Here is a 23134-nt window from a genome sequence, read left to right on the forward strand (position 1 = left end):
TCTGATATGCATGTATGTTGGACATAAATGTGCAACAATATGAAGAGCGTGAAACCAACATAGGTTAAGAGTCAGTTTTTAATTTCATAACACACATGAACTTTCATAAACACAGGACAGCTACAATGTCACTTTGGTCCAATTGTATCTCAGATATAAAGCCTATATAAAAGAACCATTTCAGGTCACATGAACACTTTGGCATCTCATTTGTCACTGGTGTAGCTTGCCTTCAATAAAATATTGTTATACCCACCTTCTTTCAAGTTTCTTTTACTTATGAAGTCCTTGTTGTCATAATCACACAGTTAAAACAGAAAGTCTACAGTAAACTGTATACACAATATACACTTGTATATTTTTATTTCTGCAATGGTTTTTTTCATTGGACACATTAGACACACAGATATGTTAATTCATGAATAAAACTACTGATATACAGTCATTATGTTATGTGTTTCAGTGCTGAATTTTCAAGTATGATATGAAGGCATCTACAATGTACTGTATAAAAAAATAGAAAAAATAGTCCACAGTAATGAAGCTACAGTGAAATGTACACCAGGAAAACTTCATCTCCAGTTTAAGTCATCATTAGAAAACCATCAGTCATGTCTTTTATAATGCAATCGTTGACTTTTTGCTCCATCGTCGTATGAACTGCTAAATTTATGATGACTCATTTGACTAATGTCCCATGTGAGGGAAAATCTGCATCATGCCCATTAAAATAACTGATGGTATGTAACAACTCTATTAAAAAAAACATCCACAGGTTTCATATTCGGCCAAAATCAAAGTCAAGCCCCCCGTCGTGCAAGCTGCCTTCGTTTGCGTTGTCAAAGCTGTTCTTCCCGTGGATCTGTTTAAGGTGCTTCCGAAGAACTGGCTTATGAGCGAACACCATGTCACAGTAGTTGCAGCGGTGGGGCTTGTCCCCACTGTGCAGGTTAAGGTGATCCAGCAATGAACACTTCTGAGTGAAGGTCTTACCGCATATTTTACACTGGAAGGGCTTGATGCCAGCATGGACACGCATGTGTCGGTGCAGATTGCCTTTTTGTGTGAAAGTCTTTCCGCACAGGAGGCACATGAAGAGCTTGTGCATCTTGAGGTGGTTGGCGTAGTTCTCCAGCTGGCGGAAGACCCGGGCGCACTTTGGGCATTGGTGGTACCACTGCAGAGGCTTGTCGTAGTTCCTCTGGTGTGCACTCTGTTTCTCTGCAGGAGGGGACGGAGGAGGGGGGGTGAGCGGGTACCCGGCCATGCCAGGTGGAACTGCCATCTCACTGCTGCGACTGTCCACAGTGGAATTGATGAGTGAATGCTGGGGCTCAGGGGAGTGGAGAGCAGCAGGAGGGCTGGTGGGGAAGTGGCCGGTGATGGAGTTTTCTGCAACATCAGACACAGACTCTACCTTTACTATTGTGATGTCATTCTCCGCCATAACCTGTCTTGGACGCCTGCTCAAAATCTGGAGCGGGGACTTAGGCTGTATAATCACATCATCATCGTCGTCGTCGTCGCTTTCATCATCATCATCACCACCAATGTTGTCATCCTCAACCTGCTCCACCTCCTCCTCCTCCTGATGGACAGTCCGCACCTGAGTGCGCTCTTGCTCTCTCTGGGCCTCGGAGGATAAACCCTCCTCCCTCTTCTCCCTCCTTGTATCTACATCCACCTCCAGCTGGCGTGCAGCCTGAGGTTTGATGAACTTGCTCAGGGCCTGAGTGCACTGCTCCACAATGTGGCCCATTTGAAGGAAGCTGGCCACTGTCAGGTAATGCACTAGCTCCAGCTCTGGAAACTCCAGCTGGCCTGTGTAGCAGGATAGCAGCAGCTGCCGGCCCACCTCCGCCTCCTGAATTATGGAGATCTGGATCTCCCTGGAGTCCTGCTGAAGGATGAACTGGTCTCTCAAGAAAGAAGAGCCAGCAGCAAACACCACCTTGTGACCAGGGACCTCCAGTTGGTTGATGCGCACAGTGACATCACAGAATCGTCTCTGGTGTCTTAGGACGTTCATCTTCTGTAGCATGGAGTCCCCAAACGTGGCGAATCGGAACTGCAGGATCACCTGGTTCTGGGCCATAGTGAACTGAATGCCAACAGCAGCAGTGCACCTGTTCAGGACAAATACAGAGACTGTATTATCTCTCTGCACCAGCTGCACACAAAATGTCAATTTGAATTTTGTCATCAGCTATTAGCAGACAGTCTTACCTTCATAGAAATAAATAATATACAAAGATTAACATAACACAAAATATTTTGCATAAGAATACACAACTGTTGTCTCTCCACAAAACTGTCTCTCCATTAAACTAAGAAGCATGGAAGCTCATCATATTCTACATCAAGGAAGACACAGCCCATATTACAAACAAAGACAAAGAGCTAATAAATATAACTACCACCACCTGCGTCAGTCATAGGCATGAACTCCACGACCTTATCTCCATCAAACCTAGCGCCTGCTGCTCTGGGTTAGACTTAGTGCATAGAACCAGACTTTATTCAAAAACCTCATAACTGAACACAAACAAGCGTCTTTGTATTTTGTCTGCTCTACACATTTACGCTTCAGTATATCTATTTTTCTGAAACACTATCGACTCTTCAATTCGGCGTTAATAAAGCAAATCAGATATTAACAAAAACTAGTTTAATTAACTTTTATTGCTAGCACTAATCTAACGTCATTTACCTAGCATTATCCGGTCAGGCTAACAGCGACGTTGCCGAGCAACGTGTAAGCTAAAAATATGAAATACCGTTGATTAATGTTTCCCCAAGAGCGCCGAAACTGTCATTAATTAAACAACAATCAAACACATATGCTATTGTAAGGTTTGCAGATATACAAGACATTAGTGTAAAACTGTCTAATTGTAATCGTAGATTAGCACTTCCCTGTTTTAGCTGTCCGAGTTGACTGACCTATGGTCGAATAAAACGAGCTCAACGCCACCGGTGAGGGAACATGTAAGTGCTGGTTCTCCTGTGAGGAGAACATGTGGCCTCCGTATTACTCTGTGGGTTTCAGCTATAAAAAAAATCTTGTTTAAAAGTGACCCTTCATGCTTAACGTTAGCTAGAACTACAACAGTAAATTACAAATCGCCTCCAAATGTCGATTTGGCCTACTCCTCCACTTTTATCAAACATCTCAGGCCATATGATAACATGCAACCCTGTAGCTAATTAACTAGCTGCCGTATGTTTTTGCTTTAGCTGACACTGTAATAAGTGTTGTTTACCTGCTAACCCGTGTTAACAGACCCGTTATAAAGGTGGTTTGTTATCGCTGGGACACTGACCTGTGTCTGGCTGGGGATATGAACGCAGTGCTCCGGATGCAAAACCCATTTAAAGGCCCAGTACAAGAGCGCCGCTCCCCCTCTGCTGCAGACTGGCTCTGACATGTTCTGCATTCTACAGCCATGTCTCCACTGTGGCGTCTACCCATAGTTTCTGAATGTTATTCTTTCTGCCATGCGTCAGTCGTGGCTGTTGTAATTAGAGATCTGCTTCTCCCCAAATATGAGATACTTCTATCACTTCATTATAATTTAATTTAATTTAATTTTTTATCATTTTAGAGCCGTATTTGTCATTTCGTTCGACGCCAGTAAGAGAGGGAAGCCAACAACACTGCACCTCTTCTCCTCCCTTGTAAACTTAAGTGCATTATGTGTGTTTCTACCTTGGGATCTGATAAAAATCCTCCAAGAGGCATTTTACAAACCCAGGACAACAGAGTGTATTAGTCAACACGCCGGCTACAACAAGAAAAACAGGAGCTTCTCCTCTATCTTCCTAACCAAAACTCAACTAACTCACCCCTGAGGCTGGTTTCACAAAGATATTTTAGACTGGTCTGTAGTATTAGGCCAGTCTTACTTATGTGCACAGATTAGTCTAATGCAGGTGAGACAGTTTCACAAATCTTACAATACATCCATGTGACCAACTCAAAACCCATGACAAAATAATGGTAACTGATACAAAAAACAAAAAACATTCATTTATTTAAATGCAACATAACAAAAATGCATAAAAATGTCAAAAACATTCTGAGGTGTGGCAGTCAGTAAATTAGTAGTGTGTGCATGAGTGATACATTGTCGTTTCAAGTGTTGGATAGTAAAAGGGCAAAAGAAGACCAAGAACGGGGAGCGTGGGTCACCAGGAGCAGAGTTTCCAGGTGAGGCTGTGTACTGTAAGTACTGGGAACATCGGTCCCAAGTGTTCCCAATAAGCAAGACCCAGAGGTGGATCTTTAAGCCCCAAAACAAACAAAACAATAACAAAACCTTAAATAAGCAATGGACAATTTGCAATTAAAAGGCAGAAGCTGTGTTGCCAACTATGTTTAGTAAAGGCGCACTTACAAAACATTTTTTTTTTTTAAATTCCAAGATAATGAATTAAAATAAACATATTTACAGCGTGATAATGTTGAAATTATTAGTTTCTTATTTAGGCTTTTATTGTTCTCCGAATATATATTTTGAAAATGCGTTTGAGTTGAGATTTTATGTTCTTTATGTTTTGAAAATTCTACTAACGTGAATATGTGGAATTAAAAAAAAGTTTAGATTTCGTACATTTTTTGTTGGTTTTAGATTATTTATTACATAATTGTGGTGATTGGAGGCCCCCCCTGCATCTGCAACACAGAACACAAGAAGAAGGGCAAGCAGCAAGCACAGCAGCCAAAAGAGGCAGGGTGGTCACAATACGGAAGCCTAAACAGACTCCGAGTTAACAATGTGTACAAATGTGATCTCACTGTCTAGCATGGCTTATCACTGTAGATCAATGATAGTAGAAAATTTGACAAAAGGTTTATCACACACACATAAATCGATGCTCTTCAGACAGCATTACTGCACACACCAACAACCAGTAATTAAATAAAAGGCAGAGACAAGGTTTATTATAATTATTTACAAAATGTACAAAATTACAAGTAGAAAATCAAGACATTTATTCACAGAACATCGGCACTGAGTGGTGTCATGTCCTCTTGAAAAACCTAAAAAATGACAGAAACAAACAGGTTATTAAACCACATTTAGGCCATATGCAGTGTCTCACATGAACTTGAACTGTACATGTTGTATGACGGTATTAGCAATTTCTTCTACTAAATATTTTTTGTCAGCATTAGCCAATATATAAAGAATCTATAACTACCACCAACAGTCATAAACACTTCTGCAAAAGTAGTATTTTAATGTAAATAATGTCAAACCTTTGGATTTGTAACGTCTATTTCCTGTTGATTTATCTGTTACCTCTGTAACAGGAGTTGTTCTATAATGTAAGCTTTAAATAGTATCATGTGATCACACATATATTTAAACTCCACAACACTAGAATCTTTTTACCAGAGGATACACTATAGTTTAGGCAATGAAGTTTTGAATTAGTACTAGACATCTGATTAATTGATTAACTGTTTGAAGTGTAAACTGTGTGTCTTCCATACCAGATGCAACTGTATCCAATCAAAATGGCCAAAGCAACTAGTCCTACAGATGCAGCAGCAGACAGCGATGACACCCTCAGCACATAGGACATACCTGGAACAAGGAAATGTTTTACGTGAGTATTTGGCAGTAAAGCACTTTCTACATCTGCTTGTTTTTGCATTTTAAAATACTTTCTGTTACTTTCCGATGTAACTTCAGAATATAAATAGGTAAAATGTGATTTCCCAAAATAAATCTCAATCTCACATCCTAGTTCTAAAGTTCACATTACAGCAGTTGGTTGATTAAGCCAATGAATTACCTCCTATTTTAGCCCAGAGGACGCAGGAACTTTTTAAATCCTAGGAGAGAAAACATTCAGATAATTTCACAAGTAAAGTCTGCTGCGGTTTGCTAGTCAACAAATTTTCATGATGTAGAGTAATTGTTTCACCCACTGTTTTCCACTGACTGACAGCTCGTAAGATGATATAATAGTTCCTGCCATTGTTCAGTGGCGCATTATAGAAACCTCCATAGTGGAGTCCATCCCCAACAGTAAAGGTCAACTCTGGCCCGATGCGTGTGAGGAGGATCTGGGCAGTAATGTACTCTGAAGAAGATTTGGTTTTCATTGAGGGGTCTGGGTGTCCACGTCCGGAACAATCAAACACCATGATCTCCTCGACAGGAAGCACAAACACTTGGTACAAACTGCCAAAGGAAAAATCAATATTTTACTTTGAAGATGCAACATGCAACGTTTTAAGTTGAATATATAAAGTCCATATTAATGGGATGAACTTTTAAATAAGCAAAGTATGAAGGTGCATGTGAGTCTGTTTCATTCCCTGCTACATGTGAGTCAGGTACTTGGTCTTGGTTGTTACCTTATTGGGTCCAGTGTGTTGGCTGATCTGCGCAGCCTTAAAGTTGGTGCAGAAGTCTCAAATTCTCTGTAGTAAACAACTGGTGCTGGAGGAACTGTGAAATGTTTTTATCTTTAATGTGCATTGCTCAGTATAAAGAAGATATAAAATATAATGATGTCATTCCCAGTGCAGCGCAGTATTGGGAGTTGGTGGTACAGTGATACCTGGTAGACTGGTGTTAGTGGTGATGGTGGCTGTGAATCTGGCAGACACTGCAGTGATGGAGATGCTGTAGTTTGTGACTGGAAGCAGCTTGAGACAGAGTTCCAGCTGGTCGGCCTTGGAGCTTAGAAACTGCTTCCTTTTATCACGAAAAGACCTCTGGTAGTCTCTGGATCCTATGTACGTCACCTGGAATGGTTACATGAAATGTGGCATCAGTCAGGATCACAACACCCTCCAAAGATTAAACAGTATAGTAACTGCATGGTAAAAGGCTGACAAATAAGTATAAACAATATTCAAAGATAAATATACAGCAGCTGCAGTGAGAGAAGGATGATGACATCTCCTGTTACCTTGTAAACTTCTGTATCCTCCTCGTACTTCTCTGCTTTCCAACGCACACATTTTTCATTGAGAACATACAAGTGAGTGACAGGTGGCTTTATTTCTATAAGAGATATGGGAATAAAAGGAGTGATGACAGACTAATCATTTGTCATTACAATACATCAAACCCCTTGACATACAGTGGGGCAAAAAAGTATTTAGTCAGCCACCAATTGTGCAAGTTCTCCCACTTAAAAAAATGAGAGAGGCCTGTAATTTTCATCATAGGTACACTTCAACTATGAGAGACAGAATTGGGGGAAATAATCCAGGAAATCGCATTGTAGGATTTTTAATGAATTAATTGGTAAATTCCTCGGTAAAATAAGTATTTGGTCACCTACAAACAAGCAAGATTTCTGGCTTTCACAGACCTGTAACTTCTTCTTTAAGAGGCTCCTCTGTCCTCCACTCGTTACCTGTATTAATGGCACCAGTTTGAACTTGTTATCAGTATAAAAGACACCTGTCCACAACCTCAAACAGTCACACTCCAAACTCCACAATGGCCAAGACCAAAGAGCTGTCAAAGGACACCAGAAACACACTTGTAGACCTGCACCAGGCTGGGAAGACTGAATCTGCAATAGGTAAGCAGCTTGGTGTGAAGAAATCTACTGTGGGAGCAATTATTAGGAAATGGAAGACATACAAGACCACTGATAATCTCCCTCCATCTGGGGCTCCACGCAAGATCTCACCCCGTGGAGTCACAATGCTCACAAGAACGGTGAGCCAAAATCCCAGAACCACAGGGGGGGACCTAGTGAATGACCTGCAGAGAGCTGGGACCAAAGTAACAAAGGCTACCATCAGTAACACACTACGCCGCCAGGGACTCAAATCCTGCAGTGCCAGACGTGTCCCCCTGCTTAAGCCAGTACATGTCCAGGCCCGTCTGAAATTTGCTAGAGAGCATTTGGATGATCCAGAAGAGGATTGGGAGAAAGTCATATGGTCAGATGAAACCAAAATAGAACTTTTTGGTAGAAACTCAACTTGTCGTGTTTGGAGGAGGAAGAATGCTGAGTTGCATCCAAAGAACACCATACCTACTGTGAAGCATGGGGGTGGAAACATCATGCTTTGGGGCTGTTTTTCTGCAGAGGGACCAGGACAACTGATCCGTGGAAAGAATGAATGGGGCCATGTATCGTGAGATTTTGAGTGAAAACCTCCTTCCATCAGCAAGGGCATTGAAGATGAAACGTGGCTGGGTCTTTCAGCATGACAATGATCCCAAACACACCGCCCGGGCAACGATGGAGTGGCTTCGTAAGAAGCATTTCAAGGTCCTGGAGTGGCCTAGCCAGTCTCCAGATCTCAACCCCACAGAAAATCTTTGGAGGGAGTTGAAAGTCCATGTTGCCCAGCGACAGCCCCAAAACATCACTGCTCTAGAGGAGATCTACATGGAGGAATGGGCCAAAATACCAGCAACAGTGTGTGAAAACCTTGTGAAGACTTACAGAAAACGTTTGACCTCTGTCATTGCCAACAAAGGGCATATAACAAAGTATTGAGATGAACTTTTGTTATTGACCAAATACTTATTTTCCACCATAATTTGCAAATAAATTCTTTAAAAATTAGACAATGTGATTTTCTGGATTTTTTTTTTTTTTTTTTTTTTAAATCCTCCTCATTTTGTCTCTCATAGTTGAAGTGTACCTATGATGAAAATTACAGGCCTCTCATCTTTTTAAGTGGGAGAACTTGCACAATTGGTGGCTGACCTAAATACTTTTTTGCCCCACTGTATATATTCAAAATGCAAACAAGCATCACACCTGTTGAGCAGCTTTTATTTTGTAATGAACATCAGCCTACAGATGTTCTTTTACTCACCTATGCATCTCAGAGTGGCTTCCTGCCACACACCAGAGGAGCTGCACACAGACACGTTGCTGCCCCTCCAGCTGTGATACCCCTCCACACAGCGGTGGATCACTATGCTTCTGTTGTGCCACACCACCTCTGAGTTGGCAAGGAAAGGAACTGGACCACATTTAGCTGGAAAAAAAAACAGTGGCACTAAATGACTGATTAACCAAAAAAACAACAGCAACCAAAGGAAACCCAAAACATAAAAATGACAAGAAAAGGGTGATGAGGAAATAATGAAAGCTGTAAGCATTTCAATACATACAAAACCGAGCATTTATCAGTGACATGTCAATTATCACAAATACTGACTCTTCCACAGTTGAACAGATGCGTGCTTATGTATAGAGGTGATCACTGTACCTTGGCACTTTACTGATATTTTCCCCCACTCTCCTGATATTGAACATACTGACATATTATTTCCACTCTCCAGGTAAAATCCATCCACACACTCATACAATACCACGCTGCCTGGTCTGCTGGTGTGGTCCCACAAGAGCTTAGTATCGGGGAGGATTAGTGGGGGACCACAGCTTATTTCTGCACACAGACATGAGTTAGCACAGACTGTGGGCTCATAACAGACATACAGGATTCACACATTCAAAACCTGACAGCTGCAAAGAGATCATTTTTCAGTATTAACAACTAAATCTGTGCTTTTCTCATGTTGGGTCACTACTAGTTTTCAGTATTGGAGCAATATAAAATATGTAAAAAAAAAAATCAATCAGTCATTTTTCCAATATATATTGGTCACGTTGCACCTTCACACCATAGATCAATATCCTCCCACTGTCCATTCTCTCCACATACTGAGGAGTTTCTCAGGCTCCTGGTGTGATATCCCTCATCACACTGGTAATGCACCACACTGCCAATGTGCGATGTGCCATCCCATAATATCTTAGCATGAGGTTTAAAAACAGGCTCTTGACAGTTGATTTCTACAACAAAAAACACAGGTCATTACAGGTATTTTGACAGATGATCAAATTCACATGTCTTAAAACACAGCTTCATATTATTAACATGACTTTCAGTCAGTAGGTGACTTAATATTCTCATGTGCAGATAAATGTCATCATCACCTTGACAGAGCAGAGATGCCTCATCCCACTCTCCACTGGCAGAACAGACCGATACAGTTCCCTCTCCAACACTGTGATATCCAGATTTACACTGGTAAACAACTTGAGAGCCCACAGTGGAAATTTTATCCCAAAGCATGACTGAATGAGGGATGGGAGGGGGCGCACCACACCGCACCTCTACAGGGACGGAGATGACATCATTTAACTGGTTATTATTTGACTCTGGACAACACAAGGAGAGAGTAATACCAACCACAGCGCTGACAATATTCTGGAGCAAGTTGTTACCTTTGCATGAGATGTTTAACTGTGTCCAGTGACCATCAACTGTGCACAATGACACATTGTTTCCTTCACTGTGATAAAATCCTGTTTTACAGTAGTAAGTCACTGTGCTTCCAGGGGTGGAGCTGCCGTTCCACACTTGCCCAGCGTGGGGCAGCATTGGGGGATCCCCACATAATATCTCTGGGACAGGAAATACAACATACAACATTTGGAATTCAATCAGCTTCATGCAGCAGTCACACACTAATCAGACAGGGTAAGATAAGTCATCATTTTTTCCTAAAACTAGTCACAAAAGTAGGTGTGTAGAATAGAAAACACAACCAATGGTTCCTACCTTTTTTACATGATCAAAGAGAACAGCTTCATCAGCAGTCCTATATACTGTTTGAATTACCTTGACATGACAGAGCGGGCGGTGTCCACTGACCGTTTTCATTACAGACTGATACATTATTTCCTCCTTTGCTAAAAAAGCCTTTTTTACAGAGGTAGAGCACAGTGCTGCCAGGAGCTGTGTCACCGTTCCACACATGCTCAGTGGATTCACTAACAGGAGGACTTCCACACAAAATCTCTACAGGGAACAACATACACCACAACCATGTGATATGAACAACCAAATTTAGATTCATTCAAATTAAAAATGTGAACAAGGAGAAACGTACAGTACATGTGTGTGGCTCAGGTGAGGTGTTCCTGTAAAACGATGTGATAAAGCAGTGACTGTACCTTGGCAGAGCACAGGCGGCTCTTCCCACTGTCCAGCAGCAGTGCAAATGGAGACATTTCCCTTTCCAACATTATGAAAGCCAGAGTTACACTGATAAACCACCTCGGTGCCCATCCTTGAGCTCTTATTCCACAGCATGTGAGAGTGAGGGAGGGCAGGGGGAGAGCCACAGTCAACCTCTGAGAACCAAAGTGACACGCTGCGTGAAACCTGCTTAAAGAAACCATGAGTCCCTGCTAGCAGCTCTGTGAGGCTGCGCTCAGGCACTGCTGTGCTTTGAGCTAAATGCTAACTCACAATGAGGATGCTAACATGCTGATGTTTATCAGGCGTGATGTTTACCAGGTTCACCATCTTAGTTTAGCATGTTAGCATTATTAGCATTTAACAGAGCTGAAACTAATGGACAATACAATTACAATTATGACCTGATAATGATGCACGATGAAGAGTTACTTTAAGTCATTACAGTTCATCCTGAGGTTTACACCTAATCCTTGTTGAGATGTTTCAGTCTGTAACAAAGTGGTGTACAGACTGACACTGTCCTGTCATCCATTGGAGAGGCCACTAGCATGGCTAAAGATATTAGTAGTGATTTGATTGTTTCAAGATAATTGTGACAATTTATCAAGATATAGATTTGTGATCATATCATCAAGCTCTGTCATGTTTTAAACCCAGAAAAGCCAAACAATCAAACACACTCTCTTTGTAGATGATGAATGTTCTGAGCTGCTCAGTTCAGCCCCAGTGTCCTGATGACTGATCATGAATTGTTAATGTGAGAAGAGGGAACCACAGAAACTTTTTTTTTTTATTAGTGCTTTGTTACCTTCACAGACCATAGTTGTTCCTGACCACAGTCCATTAGCTCCACACACAGAGGTGTTGTCTCCACCCGCCCAAATGAAGCCTTCATCACAGACAAACGTGGCCACGCTGCCGTATCTGGTCCCTGTGATTGACAGCAGCACCGTGTCCTCCACTGAGGCAGGCTGGCCACAGTCGACCACTGAGAGAGGCAAGAACATAAAAAAAACACATTTTAGATCCAGCTTTTCTCCCTCTGATCATCTCCACCGAGGCCACATTCAGGACAGACTTTGACTAATACAACAGACAGATAATAGTTTTACTACAGTGGCAAGAAAAAGTAAGTGAACACTTTGGATTAATCTGCATTTATGTGTAAATTTGTCCTAAAATATGGTCAGATCGTCATTTAAGTTACAACTATCAACAAACACAATCTATTTCATCTAATGATACACAGATCATTGTGTTGTTCTTGTCCATATTGAAAACATCATTCAGGCAGTCACAGTGTAGCCTGGAAAAGTATGTGAATCCCTCAGCTAATGACGTGAACACAAGCTAACTGGAGTCAGGATTTAGTAAACCTGGAGTCCAGTCAATGACACCAGACTGGAGGTGTGGGTTAGAGCTTCTCTGAAGTATAAAAAAACATTTTGAGTTTGATATTCACAAGAAGCATCTGCTGATGTGAACCTCACAAACAATCTTACAAGATTTAAGATGAAGAATTTTTGACCTGCATAAAACTATGGGAGGGTTATAAAGTCTCAGAGAGCTTAGATATTTATCAGTCCACTGTTTATAAATGGAGACTGTTTAGTACTGAAAATCAAACCAAGATGACAACATCATCCCAACAGTGAAGTACAGTGGAGGGAGCATCATGATTTCTGAACCCAGACCTTAATCTAGAAGAGGTGCTGTGAAACGAAAAAACGAAAAACGAAAAATGATCCAAAATTCCTCCTGTACATTGTGCAGGTCGGATCAGCAGCTACTAGAAGAGCTGGTTTGAGATTATTGGTACCAGTTATTAAGTCAAAGGGTTCACTTACTTTTTCTCCAGCTTGGCTGTGTTCACTCAAAAGAGTCCAATAGTTTTTGTGTTATTCGCTCAAGTTCCTTACAGAAAACCAAGTCATTCCAACGGCTTCACATACTTTACCACTGTCGACAGTCTACAGTCTCTTATATACTGCCCTGTTCCTGTCTGTCTTGTTCAGAGTATACAACTGAACAAGACCTAAGTATAATACTAATACCATGAATGCAGTTTTACCTCTGCAGGAAGCCTTGTCTCTGTGAGGATGAAACGGCTCGGCTCCATTGTGGACTCGGTATCCCAGCTGACAGCTGCACTCAAAGCTGCCCTCCAGGTTCCTGCACTGACCTCCCTCTCCACACAGCCCTGTGACCTCACACTCATCAACATCTGCAGAGCCAGGGAGAGTGTGTGTGAATTAAAAACACTAATGTCATCCATTCTGTTAATATCCAAACACTAGTTTCAGGAAGAGAGAACCCTGGGAACCATTTATTTTAAAGATTACCTCTCTTTTTTTTATAACTATAACCTTTAATCATTTAGCTTCAGTTGTAATCTTTTAAAGGGCTGTAGTAAAATGGTAACAAAATGCATCACATTGTGTGTAGATGTCGCTTGCTAAGCTTTTGTCTGCAGGACCATTAAAACTGGTCGCTGGTTTTCATGTTGGGGCTGATCAGTGTGTGTTGGCACATCACATTTTTATTCAACATTTCTCTTTTCTGCAGATTTTAGAAAACAGCCCCAGGTCCAGCCTACACTCACCCTGACAGTGGGTTCCATCATTAGGGATGAAGACGGCCATGTTGTTAGAGGGGCTGTAGCCAGACAGGCAGGTACAGAAGTAGCTGCCATGTGTGTTGTGGCATGTGGTGTGCTGCCCACAGATCTTACTGGCTCCTATCTGACACTCATCTTTATCTGGAAGAAAAAAAAACATTTCTTTTCATCATTATTAAACTTAGAAGAGAAGGAGCTGAAATATATTTTCCTCTTTCTCCTTAAACTGCGTTAATTAAGTTTTATTCATGTACGTGGCTCGAGGAATGTCGGCCTGTCGCTCTGTCTGCAACTTTGGTCCACTGAAATATTTAGCATATAAAAATTATAACAACTATGAGATGGACCGCCTTTAGTTTTCATGGTTCTTTAAGGATGTATCCTGTAGACTCTTCGTCTTGTTTTGGTCTCTAAAGAAACAAGCCGTGAATGCAACATGGACATCACCTTAAAAAAGTTAATGTTGTTGAGCATATAAGCAAACTGTGGCCTATTCACACATCAGCCTGACATGGAGCAACATTTACATTAATTTAAAGTTGTGTTATTATTGTTATATTATATGTTCACCCATTGTAAGTCCAGTATTCCCATTTTAACTTTGTTCTGCCTAGGACCGACTCCTAACAGAAAATATCTGGCTCTGTAGCTGCAAAATGCTCCAACATGCTCAGCAGGTACTCACTAACTATGCATGGCTGCTGCTTGGTGCTGATTGGTGGTGCTTTTTTGTTTTAAACATCCATACTCCCAAGAGAAGCTGGCTGTTGGTGGATTTTTGAAAAACTAATAAGGGTGTGGAGACTGAACCAAAACCACTGATCCATTGTTGATATAAAAATATGAATTAGAGCAATTTTAAGGAATTTTATGATAATATAATATAATATAATATAATATAGAGACTTACTTGACACGATAAATAAAAAATAAACAATATAAAAGCTTCGTCCTACCTTGACAGAAGGTTCTTCCATTTCCAACAAACCCGTACTTGCAGTTGCAAACTTTGCCAGAACTGTCTGCCTTGTCGTCACATGTGGCGTTAATGTGGCAGGAGGCACACACATCCAGAGTTTGGCTGGCTGCTGGCACACCTGAGAGGATAGAGGCAGCTTTCTCCAAGTAATGAATTATAACTAAATGGGAATAATGGGGTGAAAATCTCATCAGTATTTTTACCTGCAATGACACAGAGCAGAAAAACCACGATCATTGTTGTGTTTCCCAGCTCAGTCCTCTGTGAGAGTCGTCTTGTCCGTCTCTGTACTTCACTACACAGTCAGCCTCCTCATCCTCATCTTCTTTTTTTCATTTTTCACTTCCGTCTTGTGGACCATGGTGATGCTGAGCACATTTGATAACCAGGATTGGGAGTGAGCTGAGGTCACAGGGAGAAGTGACTTCTTTTCTCAATGGTCTTCTTACAGCCTGTGGTTTTTGTGGCTTCATCTGTCGCTCAGTGACACAATCAGTTACGCTTCACATGTGTTGATGATACACCCAGCGCTCACTCTGCTGAACTGCACACTCATGTTGCTGTGCTGATAACAGCTATATTTAGGCTAAGGAAAGTGCTGGATGCCCCTTAACAAACACTGTGTCATTTATTAACACATAACTGTGTCATTCAGAAGCACATGAAACATGGTTTGTTGCTATCTTGAAGCATGTCTGCTACAGAATTGGGTTTTTGGTTTTTTCTCAATGGATTTCCACTGCATTTGTTAAAAATTATGGTATAGGTACATATGTGGAAACTACTACTACTAAGTACAACTTAATGTGAATGACAGTGCTATTGTACATTACATTTAATAAATATGATGGTGCAGCTTAACCTTTACTAGTGCATTTAAAATTAATTTTGCAAAATAAAAGTGCCTCAATTAATCCTTTATTATAATCCACAAACATATAACCGGTGCTTGAAGTCCTTCCTCATCCTACCACAGGGTCTTGTCTTGGTGCTGGGGGGTGTCAGTTTGTGTGTTGTGGGAGGGGGAGATAAGTCTGGTGAGCTGCTATCTCTCTGCCCAGCAAGGTCCTAACTGGGGTCTCACTGTCACTCAAACCAGTAAGCTACGGCCGGACTGATTAACCCTGGTCTGTTTCTCAGACCAGGGCTCTCTGCTCCAATCCAAGACCAGACTGGAGAGTGTGTCTTTGTTGAGTAGAACCGGACAGGATACAGCATAATCATTGGTTGTTTTACCAATATAATATAATACAATAATGTTCATCCACAGTCAACAGGAAGTGAAGGTTATTCATATCCATGAGACCCCTGATAGTGAAGCAGGATGGCAGTGGTGTACCTCCTTTCTACTTGATTTTCTATGTCACTTGTGTCTTTTCTTGTTATTTAACTCTGATAGGAAACTGCACAAAAACTAGTTCAGTCAGAAACACTTGCTTCTTTTTATAGCAAGTGATTGTAGAATTAGATGAAAGCCCAATCCCAATGTCCACCCTCAGAAACTCACAGACTTTGAGGTGTGTTCACGTTAAGTCCATTTAGGGCTGTCCCGCTGTCAAACCATCGAGGGCATGAAGGCTCTCTAGCAGACATTTTATTCAAACTTTCTGCAAGTTTGACATTTCTGAAGACTTTGCCTGAAGGAATTACTCAAAGTTCATGGCATTGTGATATTAAACACGGGGTCACCATAGTTACCAGAGGACGCCTAGTAAACATGACTTAGAGAATAGAAATATAGTAAACAACCGCTATAAAACAGAAAAAGAATAGGACAGAAGAAGAATGGTTAACAAACAAACAAGCATGAAAGGAAGCCAAACATTAATGTTACAAGAAAAAAGAGATTCACATGTGAGTGTGAACACAGAGCTCACTGGTGATTCAGAGCCAGAACTGTGTGTAGTTATTTGTCCTATGATCCCACATGTAAATGGGGGTGTGAGGGGGGTGTGGGGTGTGTGTGTGTGTGTGTGTGTGTGTGTGTGTGTGGGGGGGGGGGGGGGGGGGGGGGGGGGGGGGGTCCTGCCTCAACTGGTTGGGTTTGGAGGGGGGAGGAGAGAGGGGAAAAAACTGAGAGAGACAGGACAGGAACATCTGTATATACTATAGGTTACAGTGTTATCAATGATAGCAGACAACAGTGTTGACAATAGTAACAATGAGTGGAGGTACATCTGGATCCTGCTGATACCTGCAGAATGAGGACAGAGAGAGAGAAAGAGGAGAAGCACAAACTACAGGAGAGAAAAAATATAAAGTTAGTGACATAAAGTTGATATAAATGTGTGGGGAGAGAGAGCGCGAGCGCTCAATGCATCATGGGAATCCCCCCAGCAGTCTAGCTCTATAGCAGCATAGAGCGTAGACCTGTGTTTAGAGAGCGGAGTGTCCTGTTAGGACAACAGGGAACTATAAGCTCTTTAAGATTTGATGCATGTCATCCTGTAGTGACGACAGAGTAAAAGAGAATCACAGGCAGATGGACAGTTCAGTCCGGCTTTCCCCAGCAGAGGTCAGGTTTCACACACATTTGGGTTTGAGGTTTTCTTAATGCAGTCCAGTAGAGTTTTCTCTTGAACCCTGGTCAGTCAGACAGTCCTTCTCCCTATGGCTTCCACCCTGCTGTTGTTTTGTTGTATTTATTGTTGTTTGTCTTTACGTTAATTTTCCTTTAGTTATGTAAAATAACTAAATTAACTAGTTTTGTAAAATAACTAAAAACATTTTTAATTCCAACTAGTGTGGTTTTGGGTTGTGACACTCACCAAACACATTGATTTTTTTTTAGTTTTTTTTTTTAGCAAAGCTGATTGTTTAAATATTTTAAATCATGCATTGTTCACATCCATGTTTCCTACAGTGCATCCAGAAAGTATTCACAGCGCTTCACTTTGTCATTATGGGGTATTGTGTGTAGAATTTTGAGGTAAAAAATGAATTTAATCCGTTTTGGAATAAGGCTGTAACATAACAAAATGTGGAAAAAGTGAAGCGCTGTGAATACTTTCCGGATGCACTGTAGTTTGCCCTCCTCCTCACTTTTATTGGTTGATTGCTATGCCTCTTTGCATTTTAGTGCCACCAGCTGTTGATCAGTGGAATAGCATGGCACTGGCAGTCATTGGCATCATTGACTGTATCAACATTGCATTGCATACACATGTGACCACCCACCCATAAAAGCAGTACTCTACAGTTCTACTAGAGGTCAAAAACTCACTGCATACTGCATATAACACATTAGATTAAACTTCATATTGTCTTCCTGTTAACCTTTGTCCTCCTGGGTCAAAATTCACCTGATCTCTTTGGCTGTTGAAGTATAAAATTATTACCCAATTATTGTGTTACACCTTTTCAACAAACTTCATTCGAACTCATTCCCACAACTTTTGCACTTTTTTTTTTTTAATTTACAGTCAACAGACCTCATTTAGATAAAAATCTACCTCATTTTTGAGTAAACAAAAGCAGAAATTCTGATTTATTTTGACTGTAGTCGCAACCAGAGGAACAACAGGATGGTGAATTATCACAGACTGGTATATGTCAAGGTTTAGTCTGGATAATGTTTTGAAATAATTAAAAAAATTTTAATGGCAGCAAAGAATGACACCTATTGTCCTCCTGGGTCAAAATTGACTTGGTCTGTTTTGACTGTTTCTAAAGCATGAAGAATGAAGTATCCCTGAATTCTGTGTAGCATCTTTTATTCAACTTCATTCCAATTTATTACCACGACTTTTACACTTCTGTGCAGAATTTATGGTCAAGAAACCTCATTTAATGAAACAATCATTGTACATACTCATCATTATCATGTTTTGCAGTAATGGTGTGGTTGCAGTTATTTCACATCCCATGGCTAAACAAATAGTCTATCACACACACAAAATCTGGTTATTGGAGTTTCCTTTATTTGATGTTAGCACCCGACCTTTCAAGACCTCCTGTGTAATTATCACAAAGTCTGTCATTCAAATCAAATATTACAGGAACATGCATTTTTTAGTATGAAAAATTTAAATAATGTTTGTTAAGCCTGAAAATGATTATCTTAACCCACACAATCACAGTCTTTAAATGTGAATCCAACAGGAATCTCTAAACCTCTCAGCATACACACTGAACCTTTCACATTCACATCAATAGGTGGTTTTACTAAAACACATTATAAAGTAATAAAAATGCTCTGTAAAATCACTGCAGAAAAAATCAGAATAAAAGAAAAGTTTTCTCCCACTGCAGGTCACGTAGCACGTTTCACCAGAGGTCTCACAGTCCTGATGTTGCCAGATGTCAAGCCTGTGACCCCCTGCAGGGTCATAAAAGGGTGCAGGGACAGCAGCGTTTCTTTTCAGGGGCAGTCTGAACCTCCTCGGGTGGAGGTGCTTCAGGAGCTGGAGATTCCTCCTTGCTCTCTGACAGTGAGCCGCTGGAGGTGGACAGCAGCCGCCCACACACCAGGTCAGCGGCTTTTCCATCCATGACGGACAAGTCTGTCACTGTTTTCTCCCGTAGCGACATGTCTCCATCATCATCATCATCGATGAGCACAAACTCTTTGAGGTAAACCATCCCCACCCTGTGGAGACTGTGGTTCTCTGCTGAGTCCTCCGTGATGTGGGCGTCCACAAAGGTCAGAGTTGAAGTCTCTGTCAGGCTCTCATGTGGGTCTGTGGAGTTGTCCTCTGGCCCTGAGTATGTCTGGCTGCTGGAATCCATCATCCACGTGTAGTTCCTGTTCACACTCTCGTCCTTCATGCTGTACTTTTGGTCTTGGCTGTTAGAGAAGATGTCTGGCATCTTGCCTGCTCCGTCCCGGCTGGTGACCTGCTCTCTCCTGTTGTGGGAGCCATTCTCTGTGGCATGGCCATTACCAGGATACATCTTAAAAGCCACCTTCTGGTAGTCATGGTAGACCTGCACGCTGCTCCCTGTTGGAGAAGACAGAGGGATGCTGGCAGTGTCGCCCTTTCCTTGCTTCTTCATGTATTTTCACTTGCTGCAGTGAAACAAAACAGGAAATGTGAAAGCTCGTTCTTGGCCTCAGAGATTGTAGATCAGTCAGTGGAGGAATAGAAAACTACAGCCTCACTGTGGGACTCTTACAGATGAATGGAAAACACTTTTCTATTATCAGCTATCAGCCTGTGAAGAACAATAAGTTACCACTATAGAAAATATCTGTGTTTCTCAGACATTTAAAATATCTCTGTTTGTGGTTGTTGGTTGGTTTATTTTCCAAGAAGAAATGTTACTTAAAACAGAAGCTGAGGCCCCTGGGCCCCTGGGCCCCTGGGCCCCGGGGAATGTGGCTAGTAGGTCCATTCAGAAATCCCTCCATGTAGTAGGCTATACGTGTTATCATAATGCAGTATTGATGTTGTCTCTGACTAACAATGCAACCAGGGCAGGTGACAGTGAGTGCAGTGGAGCTGTTTTATGAACAACAGTGGACCAGTCAGAGAGAACAAGCTGTCATTTAGCATTGGTCTCCCTGAATAAATAAATGAAGCTGGTTCTTTAAAAAGAAGCAAAAAATAACTTAAATTCCCTGAGGATCAACCCTTTGAAGAAGGAAACAGATGAACTCCTCTAAAGTGCTCCACTCAAAGAAGGAGTGTGTATGTGTGTGTTTCATCTATCTAACACACACCCCTCCCATCTCCACACAGAAACAGCATTTCAGATGAAGTGAAGGATGCATCACTCTTCAGAGCACAGCTCAGGCTGAATGTCAGGTGCTTTAAAGATACAGTGTACAACTTAGCTATCGGTCAGAGCTAGTTGTATTTCTGTCACGGCTTGATGTGTAAATTTAGTTCATTAAATTAAACTTAGTTTGATGCTACACTTTTTAAAGAACACATTTGACATATAAATTATGTTAAAATAAATGAGATGTTTACAGTAAGTCCATGATTAAAAGAGCAGTGTTTCCATTGTAAGTCTTTACGTGTTAAATGCTCTGTGCTGCTTACAGGAGCCTCACAGACTGACCCTCTTACACTTCACTGATTCATATGCACGACAGATTTGGGGCTCTATAAATGAATAATAGCAGCAATGTACATGTTCAAGCGACTGTCAGCGTGCTCCACTCCAGCTTGTGGTGGTGACTGAACAATAGATGAAAAATAGATAGGATTTAAACACACTCATTGCACTACTGCTTTAGTTTGCACTTGGTTGTTGGCTCTTTTGTCTCAGTGGCGAGTACGACAGGCTGACTACAGCTTTTATTGCAGCAGAAGGAACTTATACTAAATTAGACAATAATAATGTTATGTGAAGTATTTATAGTTGACGTTTACAGCCTCAGAACAGGATTTCTTTACAACGACATGTCTGTCATCCAGCTCTAATGTCTTGAATTAACCCTGTGTTAGAGACCTGACAGTCACTTCAGTATAAATAACTTCATACCCTATTTTGTAGAGTGACGGAAAATTTCTAGAGCACTATTTAGCAAGTGAGCGTCACTGCTCCCAGCTGCACTATACAGTTACACAACATACTGTACACAACAGGAGTTACACTGTCCTACACACTACCTAGACTGTATATGAGTCAGAGAAATGATTTCACAAGAACAGATGAAGGCTCATACATGCAGGAATCTCAATTTTTCATTAAAAAAAACTCCACTTTTATTTGTATTTGAAAAAAGCCTTTACCTCGAGCCTTCCACAGCTGAACCCTGCTCCTCAGAAGCCTCTGTAATGAGAATCACATGGCAGAGGTGGGATGACCCAGCGCGCGTCCTGCTGATCTCCAGTACAGCTGCTGAAACTGATTCCTCCTCCACCTGGATGTCTATAAACAGATTCTTCACACACACCCTCCCCTCCCCCTGCACTACAACTGTACTGTGTGTGTGTGTGTGTGTGTGTGTGTGTGTGTGTGTGCACGGAGGCAGTCACGAGACCTTCCACTGATTGTATTTATATCAGCAATGATGCTTCTTTTTTCCTTTGTTACGTACTTTTGCTGTACTATGTGAATATCTGACACGACAATGTCCACGTTAACACAGTTGCACATATTCACACCTGGAAACAATCAGTATCTGCAGAAGACATTCACTTTTAGGAAAACTGTCCTCATTAAATGAGAGGGAAAGACATTAGAACAAAAAGGTAACAAATACATTCTAACATATGATACAGCCAGCATGTAATGATAACTATCCCAAATACTATACCAGCTCTACTCATCTTCTCACCTGCATCTCAGCAAAAAAGTGAATGAATGTGTTTCCCAAAATGTCAAAATCTTTATTCAATATATTTGTTTTAATGCCGTTTCCTATCATTTTAGAGTAAAGACAATGAACCAGTGGAGGGAATCTTGACCAAACCTGACTTTCAATATTTTTCTGATGAATGTGAAAGTGACAGTGAAATCTGACAGTGAAGTGTTTTTTCAGGAAACCACAGATTAAACCTTTAGTCTTTTCTTCTCCTCTGGAAACTATCTCCATGCCTCCTTTCTGAAATGTTGCTGTGGTGCAGGGATGCATGAAAAACCACTTCTCTCAGTCCCATGCACTGAATGTGTTCCCATAAATAATACAGGAGGACAGAGCTGAACATACATGAAAGCTGCAAACAGGAGTATGGAAGGGATCAAATATTGAAAAGTTGTCATCCCCTGTGGGGGGGGGGGGACTGCATCAGCCTCGTACAGTCATCGGGTAGACATGGCATCTGACAAAGTGCTCATGTACAGTACATCTATGAGACCTACAGCACAAAGTCCTGCTGGCAGAACAAACCAGAAATCATTACATTCTAATTATTTTCTCAGTTGTATAATGATCCTTTCTGAGTTGAGTAAATATCTAAACACAATAGTGTCTGTAAAATCACTGCGTTATAATTAATTGATACTCCTGAACGTATAAAAGTCATAACTGAAGGAATAGTGAAGGAAACTGTTTCACTAAACCTGTGAGAAAGGCCTGTTATCCAAGATAAAGTCACACCAAACTAATAAATCACTCATCACCTCTTCTGAGCTGACTAACCTCAGCTCTGTCTGGACTGGCTGGTAGTTTCAAAAAACAGGGACAAAAGAGTTGATACATAAATACACACCATAGATAATCCATCAACAAAGTCCGGCAGTGTGATGGTGGTGCAGCAGTGACACCTACTCTCAGCTCTGCCACCAACACACACTCACACTGTAGCCCTTTAACAGTGTCAGATGGACGAGTCTCTAAATGTTCTCTGTGATGGATTAAATGAAGGTTGGCAAAAACTCACAACACTGATACAATAAAAAATCAAAAATCTGTAGATTCAGTGTAAAAGCCACTGATCATGTGACTAATGGTGTGAAGGACAGATGTTTCAGATCACAGGGCGATCAACATGAAACAGCTGTGGAGTCCACAGACAAATCATTCATAAATAAAAAGGCTTCCAACACCAACAAAGACTCAAGAAAAAGATCTACAGAATCTAAAACAAAAGCTCGCATCAGACGATTGCGTTCTCTCCACCTGCAGCATCTCCCCGGAACAGCAGTG

The 23134-nt window shown here is 41.3% G+C and overlaps 3 protein-coding genes and 1 long non-coding RNA gene across 11 annotated transcripts; 1 reads left to right on the forward strand and 3 right to left on the reverse strand.

Annotated features, from left to right (window-relative positions):
• Positions 1-337: 337 nt before the first annotated feature.
• zbtb26 (zinc finger and BTB domain containing 26) lies at positions 338-3833 on the reverse strand. 4 transcript variants are annotated; one of them, XM_071482026.1, is made up of 2 exons: positions 3324-3833; positions 338-2126 (listed from the first exon to the last, which is right to left on the reverse strand). In XM_071482026.1, the coding sequence occupies exons 1-2, from the start codon at positions 3470-3472 to the stop codon at positions 779-781; spliced, it is 1497 nt and encodes a 498-aa protein (XP_071338127.1). In that variant the 5' UTR covers positions 3473-3833; the 3' UTR covers positions 338-778. The 4 variants fall into 4 exon arrangements, with proteins under 4 accessions (XP_071338127.1, XP_071338128.1, XP_071338129.1 ...); XM_071482027.1 differs by having other exon boundaries at positions 3264-3381; XM_071482028.1 differs by lacking the exon at positions 3324-3833 and adding an exon at positions 2227-3242.
• Positions 2849-13661, forward strand: LOC139623649 (uncharacterized). 2 transcript variants are annotated; one of them, XR_011691565.1, is made up of 7 exons: positions 2849-2988; positions 4141-4210; positions 5504-5616; positions 10351-10492; positions 11813-11993; positions 13076-13239; positions 13562-13661. It is a non-coding gene; the product is annotated as an uncharacterized lncRNA (long non-coding RNA). The 2 variants fall into 2 exon arrangements; XR_011691566.1 differs by lacking the exon at positions 4141-4210 and having other exon boundaries at positions 2855-2988.
• susd1 (sushi domain containing 1) lies at positions 4615-15119 on the reverse strand. 4 transcript variants are annotated; one of them, XM_071482024.1, is made up of 18 exons: positions 14796-15118; positions 14570-14710; positions 13599-13754; positions 13068-13220; positions 11805-11984; positions 10969-11148; positions 10634-10813; positions 10237-10416; positions 9946-10125; positions 9622-9801; positions 8816-8980; positions 6934-7028; positions 6580-6766; positions 6374-6467; positions 5942-6197; positions 5806-5845; positions 5501-5594; positions 4615-5044 (listed from the first exon to the last, which is right to left on the reverse strand). In XM_071482024.1, exons 1-18 carry the CDS (start codon positions 14827-14829, stop codon positions 5026-5028), a joined length of 2514 nt encoding a protein of 837 aa, XP_071338125.1. In that variant the 5' UTR covers positions 14830-15118; the 3' UTR covers positions 4615-5025. The 4 variants fall into 4 exon arrangements, with proteins under 4 accessions (XP_071338125.1, XP_071338121.1, XP_071338122.1 ...); XM_071482020.1 differs by having other exon boundaries at positions 9946-10416; positions 14796-15119; XM_071482021.1 differs by lacking the exon at positions 14796-15118 and having other exon boundaries at positions 9946-10416; positions 13868-14707.
• A 3371-nt stretch (positions 15120-18490) lies between these two features.
• LOC139624789 (uncharacterized) lies at positions 18491-21398 on the reverse strand. The gene is made up of 2 exons (XM_071484159.1): positions 21276-21398; positions 18491-19600 (listed from the first exon to the last, which is right to left on the reverse strand). Exon 2 carries the CDS (start codon positions 19585-19587, stop codon positions 18919-18921), a length of 669 nt encoding a protein of 222 aa, XP_071340260.1. The 5' UTR covers positions 19588-19600; positions 21276-21398; the 3' UTR covers positions 18491-18918.
• Between the last annotated feature and the right edge of the window lie 1736 nt (positions 21399-23134).

The sequence above is a fragment of the Trachinotus anak genome, unplaced genomic scaffold (assembly GCF_046630095.1).
Source record: "Trachinotus anak isolate AG129_WGS33_773 ecotype Australia unplaced genomic scaffold, CSIRO_AGI_Tana_v1 ptg000008l, whole genome shotgun sequence".
Classification (NCBI taxonomy): Eukaryota; Metazoa; Chordata; class Actinopteri; order Carangiformes; family Carangidae; genus Trachinotus; species Trachinotus anak.